The sequence below is a fragment of the Strix uralensis genome, chromosome 5 (assembly GCF_047716275.1).
Source record: "Strix uralensis isolate ZFMK-TIS-50842 chromosome 5, bStrUra1, whole genome shotgun sequence".
In the NCBI taxonomy this organism is placed as follows: domain Eukaryota; kingdom Metazoa; phylum Chordata; class Aves; order Strigiformes; family Strigidae; genus Strix; species Strix uralensis.
In genome coordinates, this window is record NC_133976.1 from 1,649,612 (window position 1) to 1,664,812 (window position 15,201).

The 15,201-nt window shown below is 50.4% G+C and overlaps 2 protein-coding genes across 2 annotated transcripts in view; one reads left to right on the top strand and one right to left on the bottom strand.

Moving 5' to 3' along the window:
* Positions 1 to 5,789: 5,789 nt before the first annotated feature.
* LOC141943741 (transmembrane protein 209-like) lies at positions 5,790 to 12,812 on the bottom strand. The gene is made up of 10 exons (XM_074869398.1): positions 12,755 to 12,812; positions 11,271 to 11,410; positions 11,096 to 11,154; positions 10,208 to 10,339; positions 8,998 to 9,236; positions 8,434 to 8,634; positions 8,198 to 8,312; positions 8,009 to 8,106; positions 6,333 to 6,406; positions 5,790 to 5,844 (listed from the first exon to the last, which is right to left on the bottom strand). The coding sequence occupies exons 2-10, from the start codon at positions 11,405 to 11,407 to the stop codon at positions 5,790 to 5,792; spliced, it is 1,110 nt and encodes a 369-aa protein (XP_074725499.1). The 5' UTR covers positions 11,408 to 11,410; positions 12,755 to 12,812.
* Positions 12,813 to 13,158: 346 nt separating this feature from the next.
* The window catches only part of LOC141943915 (carboxypeptidase A2-like), a 34,012-nt gene continuing 31,969 nt past the window's right edge, over positions 13,159 to 15,201 (top strand). The window contains exon 1 of the mRNA XM_074869637.1: positions 13,159 to 13,196. The gene's annotated coding sequence lies outside the window, so the exon portion shown is untranslated. The remainder of the gene's footprint in view (positions 13,197 to 15,201) is intronic.

The window sequence follows — 15,201 nt, forward strand, 5'->3', positions numbered from 1 at the left end:
AAGACTCAGAATCAGAGTATTAGAAAGCAGGCATTGTTTATTACAGCGCTGGGTGCACGGGGGATTGCTCCTCCACAAGCGTGCACCCCTTGGAGCGAAAAGCGGCTCCTTTCTATAGTGTAAAGCGTTTACCTAGTCATTATAATTCCGAGAATAGGGAGAGATATTACAATCAGTTTTGAGAAATCACTGACATAAATGCCGCCCCAAGTCCCTCTCCGTTGCGCCTGCGCAGTGGCTCCTGGTGGTCTTGGGCGGGGGTCTGCAGGATGAAGATTGAAGATGCCTCCTCTGCCTCTCGTGACTTTTCACCTAGTTAGCATTTCTATAGTCATGACAACTTAGCCTTCGTTGAGTCCCCATTCCTTATCTTGGGACTCAGTAGTTGCAGCTCCTTCCTTATCTCCAGAGCCCCTCCTGCTGAGAGCCCGCCCTTTTATTGCGTTATCCCGCCTGACCAGTGTCTCTCTTCGTTGTCTTGCATCCGTTTTGTTAAGGTTCCTCACTTCAGGGGCACAGCCGGGACAGCTGACCCCAACTGACCCAAGGGATGTCCCAGCCCATACGGCGTCATGCTCAGCCTGTAGAACTGGGGGAAAAAGAAGGAAAGGGGGGGACGTTCAGAGTGATGGCGTTTGTCTTCCCAAGTTGCCGTTACGCGTGATGGAGCCCTGATGTCCTGGAGGTGGCTGAGCGCCCGCCTGCCCATGGGAAGTGGGGAATGAATTCCTCCTGACCTGCCACGTTAACGGGTGAAGCATCGCTACAAGTCTTCTCTCACGTGGGGTACGCAACAGATTTCAGATTTCTACAAAATATTACAGAATTAAACCGCACTCATGCCACTCCATCTGCATTTTTCCCCTCTATCCATTAGAGCAAAGAAAAACGAGACAAGGTGAAAGGTTTTCCTTGCATTAGAAATTGTTGGGTTAAGGCAGACGTTTGGCTTTTTAAAAAGAATACAACAAGAGAAGCATCTCAAGGAGATCCCCACCTGCCAGGCTGCTCCTGTAGTTATCTGACAGACATTTCAGAGGAGTCTAAGAGCCCGGCCTAAGGCTAAGGTGTGCAATTGCATTTTTGGGATCGACGCAACGTCCAATCCCCAGGGAACCCCACTGACTGCAACGGGATTATCTGTGGAAATGACGCAAACAGGATTTTACCATGTTCCTCAAAAGACTGACAGGCTACTCCCTCCAGAAAACCTCTGCTGAAAGGCAACCCGCTTTAAGCTGTCGTATCAAGACGGCTGCGAAAACTTACAGAGGGGTCGGTGGGCAAGTCAGTGTACCACTTGCGGCCTTTGAATTCCCCTCCTCTGTTCTGGGGGGTACACAGTGTATTGGGGTACCCAGGGAGCAGGGTACATGGTATATTGGGGGTACCCAGTATATTGGGGTACACAGAGTATTGGGGTACCCAGGGTGCGGACTACACAGTACATTGGGGTACACAGTGTGTCGGGGTACACGGTGTATTGGTGTACCCCGTACCTTGAGGTACACAGGGTGTGTGGTTTATGGGGGTGCCTGGGGACCAGGCGCAGGGTATTATCGGGGTGCAGAGTTATGGGGGTGTGCAGGGACCTGGGCCCCGGGGCTGCTTCTAGAGAAACACCCAGGTTTAGGTCCAAAAAAAGAGAATTTCTGCCCATCAAGAGCCTTTTGCAGGCGAGTAACGGGGTACAGCTGGGGAGGGGGGAGGCGGGGGGTCAAGCCCAGCTAAACCCGGTTCTTCCAAGTCCCCCCTTGGTACGGCGATGGATTTAGGGGTGCTGAACCCCAAGAAAAACCCAAACGAGCGTTTGCTAAAACAAACTCCTTTAATACAGGGAAAGCCCGGCGGCTTCCGGGGGAGACAAGAATCACCAATAACGGTCGGTTCACACCAATAACCAGCAGCTCCCCCGGCCCCACAGAGATAAAATACAGTACAAAAAATACATTTTCTCATCCCAAAACACGTGGGGTTCCCCGCCCCCGCTGGAGTTCTCACAGCTTTTATGTACAAATGGGGGGGTTTTGGCAGTTTACGACTCAGAGACCTTCAGCATGGGGGGGGGTGGTGGTTTAGTCCCTGCTGGGGTCTGAGACCACGCGGCCGCTGCCCCTCCCCCACAAAGGGAGTGAAAGGCAAAGCCCCGGGCTGAGATAAGGAAAGGTTTAATACAACAGTGCAACAGCAACACAACAAACAACAACAATAACAATAACAGTGATAACAATGAACAGAGCAAAATATCTACCAATACAGCAGTGAGAAGCGCGATGGCACAACACACGTGTTAACCGACCCCTCTGGCTTCCGCGCCAGGATGTGATGTCAGTCCCAATGGTATCTGAGTAACCCGTCCCAATGGTATCTGAGTAACCCGTCCCAATGGTATCTGAGTAACCCGTCCCAATGGTATCTGAGTAACCCGTCCCAATGGTATCTGAGTAACCCGTCCCAATGGTATCTGAGTAACCCGTCCCAATGGTATCTGAGTAACCCGTCCCAATGGTATCTGAATAACCCGTCCCAATGGTATCTGAGTAACCCGTCCCAATGGTATCTGAATAACCCGTCCCAATGGTATCTGAGTAACCCGGCTAGAGCTCCCCCCCCACTGCGGGGGAAACTTAACCCTATCCTGGCTAAGCCAGGACAGGAGGGCTTATGGATTTTTATTCCCCTTAATATTTTTTTTTTTAAACCATACAATTCTAAAGCCTTCATTTGCCAGAATTTACAAGAGATTCTCCTCTCCCATATATAAAATATAAAAATACTTTTTTGGCAAATATTGAACAATTCTTCTTTGAAACAAACCCAAGTAGGTTTTTTTGCCCCAAAAAGCCTGCGGGTTTATGGAGCCCGGGCTCCTGCCGAGGTGCTGCAGCTGCGTGTCAGTCCGTGAGGCTCCCAAATCAGAGGTTATGAGCCAAAAAGCCAGTGAAAAGATCACTGGAAAGGTAAAGGAAGGGCAGAGCTGTGGTTGTACTGGAGGCATGGGCCAGGGCAGAGCTCGCAAGGCTGCCAGAGGTGGATGGTGGGCTTACTTTGAACAAAAAATTTTAAAAAATTTAACCCCCCCCCCAAAATAAAAAAATTAAAAACCCCAAAAATAAACCCCCCAAAAACCCCTAAATAAAACCCAAAAAACCCCACAAAAATCCCCAATCCCCAAATCCAAAATACTGCAAAAATCCCTCCAAAACACCAAAAAACAACTGAAAAACCCCAAAACACCAAAAAAACAAAAAACCCAAATCCCCCCCAAAACCAAAACACCCAAAAACCTGAAAACCCCCAAACTCCAAAACCCCCCAAACCCCCCAAACCCCAACCCCAAACCCCCCCCCACCCCAAAACCCCCCAACCCCCCCAAACCCCAACCCCAAACCCCCCCCACCCCAAACCCCCCCAACCCCCCCAAACCCCCCAAACCCCCCCAAACCCCCCAAACCCCCCCCACCCCAAACCCCCCCAACCCCCCCAAACCCCCCAAACCCCCCACACCCAAACCCCAACCCCCCCAAACCCACCAAACCCCAAAACCCCCCAAACCGCCCAAAAAAAACCGCAAAAAAACCCGCAAAAAAGACGCAAAAAAACCGCAAAAAACCCGCAAAAGACGCAAAAAAGACGCAAAAAAGACGCAAAAAAACCCGCAAAAAAGACGCAAAAAAACCCGCAAAAAAACCCCGCAAAAAAGACGCAAAAAAACCCCGCAAAAAACCCGCAAAGACGCAAAAAACCCTACAAAAAAATCTCCCAAACCCCTGTAAAAAAACCTCCCAAACTGCGGCAAAAAAACTGTAAAAACCTGCAAAAAACCTCCAAAAAACCTGAAAAACAACCCGCAAAAAAACCACGGAAAAAAACCTGTAAAAAACCCACAAAACAACCTGCAAAAAAACCCGCAAAAAAATCTGCAAAAAAACCCTGCAAATAACCTCCCAGACATCGGCAAATAAACTGCAAAATCCTCCCAAACCTCGGCAAAAAACCTGCAAAAAACTGCAAAAAAACACCCGCAAAAAATGCCCGCAAAAAACCCTGCAAAAAGCGCACAAAAATCCCGAGCAAAAACGCACAATAAAACCCCACGTAAAAAAACCCGCAAAAACCGCAAAAAAAACGCGCAAAAAACCCGCAGAAAAACCTGCAAAAAAATCTGAAAAAAACCCTGCAAAAAACCCTCCCAAAACTCGGCAAAATACCCGTAAAAAACCGCGCCAAAAAAAGCGCAAAAAACCGCGCCAAAAAAAAGCGCCCAAAACTGGGCCAAAAACCGCGCCAAAAAAAACCTGCGCCAGAAAAATAATCTGTGCCAGACAAAAAAGGTGCAAAAAAAAGGCGCAAAAAAGGCGCCAAAAAAGGCGCAAAAAACACTGCGCCGAAAAAAAAAGGCACCAAAAAAAAAGGCACCAAAAAAAAAAGGCACCAAAAAAAAGGCACAAAAAAAGGCACCAAAAAAAAAGGCACCGAAAAAAAAAGGCACCAAAAAAAAGGCACAAAAAAAGGCACAAAAAAAAGGCACCGAAAAAAAAAGGCACCAAAAAAAAGGCACAAAAAAAGGCACCAAAAAAAAAGGCACCAAAAAAAAGGCACCAAAAAAAAGGCACCAAAAAAAGGCACCAAAAAAAAAGGCACCAAAAAAAGGCACCAAAAAAAAAGGCACAAGAAAAGGCACCAAAAAAAAAGGCACAAAAAAAAGGCACAAAAAAAGGGCACCGAAAAAAAGGCACCAAAAAAAAAGGCACCAAAAAAAGGCACCAAAAAAAGGCACCGAAAAAAAGGCACAAAAAAAAGGCACCAAAAAAAAGGCACCAAAAAAAAGGCACCAAAAAAAAGGCACAAGAAAAGGCACCAAAAAAAAAGGCACAAAAAAAAAGGCACAAAAAAAGCGTCAAAAAAAAGGCACCGAAAAAAAAAGGCACCAAAAAAAGGCACCAAAAAAAAGGGCACAAAAAAGCGCCAAAAAAGGCGCAAAAAAACACCGCGCCAAAAAAAAGGCGCAGAAAAAAGCGTCAAAAAAAAAGGCGCACAAAAAAAACGCGCCAAAAAAAAAAAGGTGCCAAAAAAAAAAGGTGCCAAAAAAAAAAGGTGCCAAAAAAAAAAGGCGCAGGAAAACGGCGCAGAAAAACCCGCAAAAAAAACGCAAAAAAAACCAAACCCCCCCAAACCACCCCAAAACCCAAACCACCCCTAAAAACCCCCCAACCCCCCCCCAAACCCCCCAACCCCCCCCCCAACCCCCCCCAACCCCCCCCCAAACCCCCCCCAACCCCCCCCAAACCCCCCCAACCCCCCCCAACCCCCCCTTACCCCCCCCCATTCCCAAGGGTTCCCATCGGCCCTCGGTCCCCTCTGGCGCCGGCGGCTCCTGCCCTGCCCAGATCCCTGGGCCCTTCCTCGCAGCTGCGCACACCCTCGGCAGGGCCCGGCCAGCCCCCGGAGGCAGGGGGGGGTTAGTCCCGGCATCAGTTCAACTCGGTTCTGCGGGGACCCAGAACGGAACAGAAACGGCAAAAGGCTTTGAAACAGGAGCCCTTGGGGCGAGGAGCCGGGAAGAGAAAACCCGCCGGGGGTTTGGACGCGGGGTCGTCCCGGCAGCAAAACATTTTAAATAATATCGTCCCCAAACCCGCCCGGGGAATGCCCAATGCTTCCCCTTCCGCCCACAAAATCCAACTGAAATGGTCCATTTTCGTAGTCAGTCCGTGTCAATCCACAACGGAACGATGCTGCTCGGTTCCTCTCGCCATCGTTCCTCGGAGCCGCGGCCTGCAGGGATGTTACTCTCCAAAAATCCACAGGACGTTGACACCGGATAAACCCAGATTGACACGCCTGCAGAAATGAACAGGGTCGGAGTGAACGGCACGGAAATTTAAGCGTCTCTTTCAAATACTACATGAAAAACTATCCTTCGTGCACCACCAAAAACCCAAAAAACCCACCGAAACCACCAAAACTACAAACAACCCCCCAAAACCCGCCAAAACCACAAAAAAACGCGAAAACCACAAAAACCCCACCAAACCCCCCCCCCCACCAAGCACCTGTTTCAAACATTCTATGAAAAACTCCCCAGGGGGCACTTCACCGCGCAGCATCGGGCTTTGCCGTGACTCCAGCGCGGCTCTTTGAGGCCGAAGCGGAATCTGGACGTCGCTGGTCGCTCCCACCCGTTCACATTTCTCCGATTTTACGAAAAAGCCGCGACCGTTGCAGACGCGAAGGTGGTTTTAGCCCCGTTCCCGTCCCCCCGCTGGAGCGGTTCCAGCTCGACGAGGAGCCTCGCGGCAGGATGTTCCCCTCACCCCGGCACTGCTCACCCCAGCATCCCCGACTCCTTGGTCTTGATGAGGGACAGGAACATGAGCAAGGTGTGGAACAGGTTGTTTCTGCCCTGAAGCCACAGAGAGAGAAAAAAACTTTGAAGTCAAGTCCCCGAGGAGAAATCCCAGCGGGATTTTCAGGCGGAGGAAGCGGCCGTTGAGAAAGCCACCGCAAAATGGCCTCACGGGGGGGCTGGCGGCGTTTTTGCCTTCATCCTCGGCTCTTTTCAGTGAGAGAAATACCAGGAAAAAGACCAAACGTGGGTTTTGGCTGGGTTATCATCTCTAAATACTTGACGTGCTGGAGGTTTTTGGAAAGCAGAGCAGGGGTCGATCGAAAATTAAAATTCACTGGAGAATTTTGCTAGTTTGAGAGCGGAAGCTGCGCTGGGGCTGTGCGTGTGGTGGGGTTTTGGGGGTTTTGGTGGGTTTTGGTTTTTGGTGTCCTTGGGTTTTTGGGTTTCTTGTATTTTTGAGGTTTTAGTGGTTTGTTTTTTTCAGGGTTTTTGGTGAGGTTGGGGGGTTTGGGGGGTTTTTTGGAGTTTTTAGGGGTTTTGGGGGCTTTGGTTTTCTTTTGGGTTTTGGGGTTTTTTGGGGTTTTGAGTTTTGTTTTTTGGGGGGTGGGTGGGGGTTTTCGGGATATTTTGGCGGTTTTGGGTATTTTTGGATGATGGGGTTTTTGGGGGTTTTGGTGATTGTTTGGGGGACATAAAAAGGCCTGAACCTTAGGCCTCAAACCAAAGCCTGACCCACAGGCCTCGCACCAGAGTTGACTTCTGAGTGAACCTCCCGACAGCACCCTATCCGCATGAAATACGACCAGATTTCCTCTGAAAACTAGATAAAGAATATCTCTTTTTGGACCCTAAGCCAGCTGTTTCCTACAAGACAGGAACTCCTCGGATGCGCCCCGGATCCTGGCCAGATCCGGGATGCGCCCGAGTGAAGCCGATCTACCGGATGTTTCCACGCCCCTTTTTTCCATTTTAATAGGATTTGTTTGTTAAACTGTATAAAAGCAGGACCCTCAAACAAAACTGAGCCCGGGAAGAAGGGAGGGGTGAGGGGAGGTGTTTTGTAATGCTTCTCTCTGTCCCAGTCTGCCTGTTAAGTGTTGGGTTTGTGAGTGTTTGAATCAAAGCGATGTTCTTGTTCTCCTTCCCCTAACGAGTCTGGGGTTTTGCCTGTTTTAACGGGTGAGGAAACCCCTCCCTGTCCTCATCTCAATTCCTGAGCCTTTTTGTTTAAATTTTTCTCCTTCCCAGCGCTGAGGGGGAAGGAGCGAGTGAAGGGCTGCGTGGGGCTTAGTTACCCTCCGGGCCTAAACCAGGACAGAAGCTTCCCCCCAGGATTCTTAGGGACAAGCCCCGGGTGACAACACACATCAAGGATTACGTGATGTGGTATTTTAAAATAAGTTGTTAGAAAACAAACAAGAGGAAGCTACTGCCTAGGTATGTATGGACCTTAAACAGATACTAAATCTACTATTTAGGAGCAGACTAAGTACAACATCATGGTCAAAGGCCAAGCTAAGGTTTACTGCCTGCACTGAGCCAGCCTAAGTGTCAACAGTCAATAAATGTGGCTAAATTGAGAAAAAAAAAAAAGCCCCAAATCAGACCCCAATCAGATTTCCTGACAGCCGGAGGACACCGCTACCACCACCGTACCTTGGGCAGGTTGTAGACGTGGCGCCGGTAGATCAGCTCGTGGTGGGGCGGATTGATGCTGCTCTGGTAGATGCAAAATACGTTTTCATTCGAAGTGTCTGCAAGTGAAAAGTTCCAAAGGTGTCGGGGATTTCAAGGGTGCTGACGTGATCCCAGAGGCCAAGGGCAGCTCAATGTGAGCGCCGGTACCTGGTTTATCCGGTGTCTGAATGAAGTGTTGGGAAGTGAAGGTTTTGCCGTCGGGATATTTGGGGTGAGGCGGCAGCCTGGAGTCGAGGTAAGTGCAGAACACGTGCGTGACGATCTGGAAAAATTAAAACAGTCCTTTGCGACTTGTCTCATCCATAAAAGCCAATCTCCGATAAACCCAACCCCTTCTCCTGACCAAGCTTTTCCGATCAAATCAGTTTGGTTTTTTTACCTAGTTGAACTCTCTGCTGCTTCTGTTCTTCGTTCCGAAGGAAGGTGTGCAGTGCCTTGAGGTCTGTCGTATAATCTTCTTCGCCCGTAGGAGAATTACACAGACCGGGGGAAGAGCAGTAACGAGACCTTAAGCTGCTGCTTTCCACTGGCCCAATGCCAGTGGGGGACGGTGACCCGCTAGGAGAGCAGCTGCAGCTGGAAACCTTGGGCAAATTAAAAAAAAACGCTTGTATCACATAAAGAAGACAGAATTCCACCTTGATTTGTAAATGACATGAATATAAAAGACTCTTGTTTGGGGTTTGGGTTGGGTTCTTTTGGTCTCCTTTGCGCTGACAGTTTGATTTCTTGTTTTTGCTTTGTTCCGAAACAAACCAGCTGCTCCAACCCAATGAGGTGACACGAGGGAAAAAGGACAGATCCCGATAGGACAAACTGAGATCTGCTTTGCCAAAGGAGCAAAGACACACACAGACAACTCTCCGCTGGCTGCTGCTCCCCTTCAGCGGCACAGGGCACAAAGCACAGACCCAAACCGTACCCTCGGGAGCTGGCCTGGTCCTTACCTGACTGGAGCTGCTGCCTGGGGAATAGGTTCCAGCACCGCCGTAAGCAGCGCTGGTGCTTGACAGAGCCTGTCGTTGAGGGCTGTACCCTGGGGTACAACCGGTAGTAAACTTTGGACTGGCGCTTGGGCAGCGGGACGGGCTGGAACTCAGCACACTCTGGCCCTGGATCGGAGGAGAAGGTGTCAGAGACGGGGCTTTCTTTGCCGCCAGCTCACGCGCTGGAGTTGTTTGTACCGCTGCAAGGAGGAAAAACAGAATTAGCATTGTGGATGCAGCAGCCCCAAACTCTCCTCCCCCCTTCAAACGCAGACACAACGCTATCTTAAGGCAATTTAAAGAAGATGCTAGAAGGGACGCTAGAAAAACCAGTGTCCCTACAGAACTCCGCAGTCAAGCCACTGACAGAAAAAAAGAGAAGACTGAGACACAGGACCACAACTCAGCACGAATCCTGCAGCTTCAGATTTCAGTTCAGTGTTATCAGGCACCTTGCGTAACCCAGGGGGGTTCTCTATTCCATCAGCTCCTCCACCTGCCTACTCTGGGCATCTTTAGGCATTGAATGTCTTAATTTATCTCTGCAAATAAACACAGGAGATGCTTGAACCTTGTTGTTGCAGCATTATAACCACCTGCTGCCCATTTCCTAGGGGCAGACCAGCAGAGTGCAATACTACCGTGCTAGCATTTTGCTTTTGGTCTATTTACCTTGTCAGGCTCTTTTCAGAACTTTGCTTGGATCTTCAAAAGCTTTCTGAGCGTCCACTCTCTAGGCTCATTTTCTGACGAAGGTCTGTCTGCCCCTCTCATTTGGTTCTCGTTACCCAGCGTGACAGCAGTAGGACATCAAAATAAAATACAAACCTGCGCTCTCTGCCTTGCTCCTAGTTCCATGGATAAGTCACAAATTCCTTGTCACACCTCACAGTGTTCAAGTCTCTCTCTGCCCTTCAGCAGCCGCTCTCATCCTGCCCTTGTTCACCGTCTCTGTGTTTGTTTCCCCGCCAGTTCTCCCCACAAACACTCATCAAATTATCACTTGACACTGTGAATTTTAATAGGCTGCAGGTAATTCAGTTCACCGCTCCTGTCAGATGAGGCCATTCAGAACTCACTCCACTAAAGAATCCCACCGCTGAGAGAGACACCATCTTGAAACAAAAAAGAAGAACTAAAAAAGATTGCCGGAGATGTTTATTGCACCCACCTGCATTCTGCAACCCCAGCAGGGTCTGCTGGCGAGGACTCATGACCAAGCTGGTCGGTGCCACCGTGTATTTGAAGTACACCCAGAAATCAAATAAGGCATTCAGGCTGAACAGAGATGCAAGTGCAAGTTCTAGAAGAAACAGAGAAGTTTTTACTGTAGCTTGAGCGTGGGGAATAACAAAAGTGGGTTGTTTGCAAACATGGGCATATGCCTACTACAAACAGGTCATTATTAGTGCTGTCAAGAAGTACCAGTTTGGGCAATATCTAAGATTTCTTCACCTTTTTATGTAAGAACCTTCGGAGATAATTTTCCTTTCTATATTGAGATTAATTTATACTGCTACAATTGAATTTTTAAAGACAGACAGTCATTTTCCAAATCTACTACAATTAAGTTTCACAGTCTTTCTCAAAAACCATCCTCTGTCAAATCATCTGTCACTCATCTCAGGATTTTTCTCCTCCTCTTGCTTCATCCTCTAATCACGTTTGATGCAGCTGGCTTAGAGTCTGCTCCTCCGAAACAAACTTTAATTCTTGTGAAATGCCATCCACGCCCACGGTACGACACGGCAGTAAAATCTGCCGTGTTCCCCAAAGCCTCACTCCACACATTAAACAGATTTAATGCACCAAGTAAGTTCTCCATACCTAAGGAAGCTGTTAACACTCCTTACCTGTCACTAAAACGGAAGAAATTCCAAGTTTCAAGGGAGATGGCAGAAAGCAAACCAAAGTTTTGGTTTAAATTTAAAACTAACAAAAAAACCCAATTTAAAAAAAAAAAGAGCTGGTTTAAAGACCACCTCTCCAGCAATAAAACTGAACAAGTGAATAAAAGAAAAGAACCCTGAAAACTAATTTAAATGCTGCAGCAACTCACCAATATACCAGAGTGGCCAGTATGTGATGTCGTAATAGGAGCTTATGAGTTTTCCAGACCTGAGAAGAAAACAAAGAAGTTATCCTTTTGCAACTATTCAGTCCCAGGAAACATTCAGGCAGATACAAAGGAGGAGGCTTTGCTTGTTTGACTCAGATGTAACAAATTAACGTACATTTCAGTATAGATCATGCCTGCGAGAGACACATTAAGGAGCCCCCAGGCCAAGACCACTTTCCAGGCTTCCATCTCCTTCCTCATCTTGACGGCCCTGTCGATGACGGAACTTGCTGGACTCTGCTCTGCTGCCATGATCTGCAACAACAAACACAGAGAAATGACAGAATTTGACAACTTTTGTACAGTAAGACCCTCAGTCAGCACACGATTAAAGAAAAAACAGCAGTAGTCTAAAACAGACTATGTAAATGGACTTTTCCTTTAGCCAGAGTCATGTTTAGCATATTTAAAAAAAACCAGATTCTTTTTACCAGGAAAAATAGGTCATATTTCTTCAATGAACTCTACTGTCAGCACTGTCACCTCATCACCTGACTTTTTCTTCTAGTCCCATCACCAAAATATGCGACTCTTCCTTCCTGCCACTCACTGAAAAACTTCTCACATCATTCTGCACTAGATGGGAACATAAAGAATTTGCTTTCTGGGACAAATACTGCACCTTTACATTACTGCCTTCTTACTGGTACAACGATTCAACGGTGAAATAGTGAACATCAGGATTACCGGGAGAATTCTACAAGAGCACATTGCCTGGTAGGTTTTTTGACAGGTTTTTCACACGCTTTCAGCCCCAAGACTTCCCTTCCCACGCTGACAAATGGAGCAGCCCTGAGCAGAGATCCTCTCCCCGACCCTCACACTCCCAACCTCTCTCCCTGAACCACGTCCTCCTGCAGAAGCAGAAGCTGCACTGTTAGGACACTGAAATCAAAGGGACATTTGGTCCCTTTCTACTCGCTGAGGGGGGCTGGCTGTGGGGTGTTCACCTCCAGACTGAACTACGTCCTGCCCCGTCCCCTGCCCTCTTCTGCTAAGGCACAGGCATGAGGGGAGGCCTCACCCTGACACCCCAGCAGGCGCTGACCCCAGGGCCACACAGGGAGGTCCCCCACACCTCCCCTTGCCCCAAACCCCCCAGCTTCCCCCCACGCCATCCCCTCTGCCACACACAGCCCCAGCTTCCCACACCCTCGGCACCGCCCCCCCCCAGCCCTGTCACACACAAACAAGTGCCACAGCTTCCCCTGCCACGCACAGGGACCCTCGGGGCTCCCCCTGCACAGACCCCACTGTCACACGCAGGCAGCCTCCACAGCTGCCCCCAGACACCACCCCCCCACACCACCCCGGGGGGGTCTCCACAGCTGCCCCCACTGTCAGAGAAGCTGCCTCACGGCTCCCCGCAACCACACCTCACCGTTACACACCGGCAGCCCCACAGCTCACACCGCCCTCACACAGAAGAGGCCCGACATGTCCCCCCCATCCCGACCCCTGTCTCACGGAGGTGGCCCCGCATCCCCCCCAGTCCTGACCCACCACACACAGGCGGCCCCAAATCTCCCCCCTCAGACCCCCCCGACCCTGTGCAGGCCCCAGGCGCCAGGCGGTGCCGGCGCGGGGCAGCCACAGTACCTGCCGCAGAGCTCGGGCTCCGGAGAGGTGAGGAGACACCCCCTTCCCCTCAGGCAGCGCAGGGGGTCCCCTTTTTCCAGCCGGGACGGACGCGGCGGGTGCCGGCAGAGCGCGATCCTCACACCCCTCAGAGCCGCCGGCCGCCCCGGCTGCGCCTGCGCGAGTGTCGCCGGGGCGACCCGGGCTGCGTAACAGGGGGGACGCGGAGCCTGTTGCCGTGGAGACGGGGAGGGGGGCGGGACCGCGGGGAACGCTCGCGCCGCGGCCATTGGGCGGGGGCGGCCTTTTGGCGGGAAGAGGCGCGTGAGGCGGGCGCCGGGGCCGCCACGTTGGCCGCGCTGGGGAGAGGGTGAAGATGGCGGGGAAGGGGTGAGCGGCTGGCTGGCTGTGCTGGGCGCCCTTGCTGTGGTGCAGAGCCACATGTTGCCGTGCTTTTGCTGAGGTATCTTTATAGCTAAATGTGCTGGTTGTTGGCTAGGGGGAGAGTTTTCTTCACAGTAGCTAGTACGAGCTCGGTTTTGGATTTGTGCTGGAAACAGTGTGGATAACGCAGGGATGTTTCAGTTATCACTGAGCAGCTCTTACACAGAGCCGAGGCCTTTTCTGCTCCTCACCCCACCCCACCAGCGAGTGGCTGGGGGTGCACAAGGAGTTGGGAGGGGGTGATACGGAAAATCCGGTCGAGGAAGAACTCTCTAAGACTCAGAATCAGAGTATTAGAAAGCAGGCATTGTTTATTACAGCGCTGGGTGCACGGGGGATTGCTCCTCCACAAGCGTGCACCCCTTGGAGCGAAAAGCGGCTCCTTTCTATAGTGTAAAGCGTTTACCTAGTCATTATAATTCCGAGAATAGGGAGAGATATTACAATCAGTTTTGAGAAATCACTGACATAAATGCCGCCCCAAGTCCCTCTCCGTTGCGCCTGCGCAGTGGCTCCTGGTGGTCTTGGGCGGGGGTCTGCAGGATGAAGATTGAAGATGCCTCCTCTGCCTCTCGTGACTTTTCACCTAGTTAGCATTTCTATAGTCATGACAACTTAGCCTTCGTTGAGTCCCCATTCCTTATCTTGGGACTCAGTAGTTGCAGCTCCTTCCTTATCTCCAGAGCCCCTCCTGCTGAGAGCCCGCCCTTTTATTGCGTTATCCCGCCTGACCAGTGTCTCTCTTCGTTGTCTTGCATCCGTTTTGTTAAGGTTCCTCACTTCAGGGGCACAGCCGGGACAGCTGACCCCAACTGACCCAAGGGATGTCCCAGCCCATACGGCGTCATGCTCAGCCTGTAGAACTGGGGGAAAAAGAAGGAAAGGGGGGGACGTTCAGAGTGATGGCGTTTGTCTTCCCAAGTTGCCGTTACGCGTGATGGAGCCCTGATGTCCTGGAGGTGGCTGAGCGCCCGCCTGCCCATGGGAAGTGGGGAATGAATTCCTCCTGACCTGCCACGTTAACGGGTGAAGCATCGCTACAAGTCTTCTCTCACGTGGGGTACGCAACAGATTTCAGATTTCTACAAAATATTACAGAATTAAACCGCACTCATGCCACTCCATCTGCATTTTTCCCCTCTATCCATTAGAGCAAAGAAAACCGAGACAAGGTGAAAGGTTTTCCTTGCATTAGAAATTGTTGGGTTAAGGCAGACGTTTGGCTTTTTAAAAAGAATACAACAAGAGAAGCATCTCAAGGAGATCCCCACCTGCCAGGCTGCTCCTGTAGTTATCTGACAGACATTTCAGAGGAGTCTAAGAGCCCGGCCTAAGGCTAAGATGTGCAATTGCATTTTTGGGATCGACGCAACGTCCAATCCCCAGGGAACCCCACTGACTGCAACGGGATTATCTGTGGAAATGACGCAAACAGGATTTTACCATGTTCCTCAAAAGACTGACAGGCTACTCCCTCCAGAAAACCTCTGCTGAAAGGCAACCCGCTTTAAGCTGTCGTATCAAGACGGCTGCGAAAACTTACAGAGGGGTCGGTGGGCAAGTCAGTGTACCACTTGCGGCCTTTGAATTCCCCTCCTCTGTTCTGGGGGGTACACAGTGTATTGGGGTACCCAGGGAGCAGGGTACATGGTATATTGGGGGTACCCAGTATATTGGGGTACACAGAGTATTGGGGTACCCAGGGTGCGGGCTACACAGTACATTGGGGTACACAGTGTGTCGGGGTACACGGTGTATTGGTGTACCCCGTACCTTGAGGTACACAGGGTGTGTGGTTTATGGGGGTGCCTGGGGACCAGGCGCAGGGTATTATCGGGGTGCAGAGTTATGGGGGTGTGCAGGGACCTGGGCCCCGGGGCTGCTTCTAGAGAAACACCCAGGTTTAGGTCCAAAAAAAGAGAATTTCTGCCCATCAAGAGCCTTTTGCAGGCGAGTAACGGGGTACAGCTGGGGAGGGGGGAGGCGGGGGGTCAAGCCCAGCTAAACCCGGTTCTTCCAAGTCC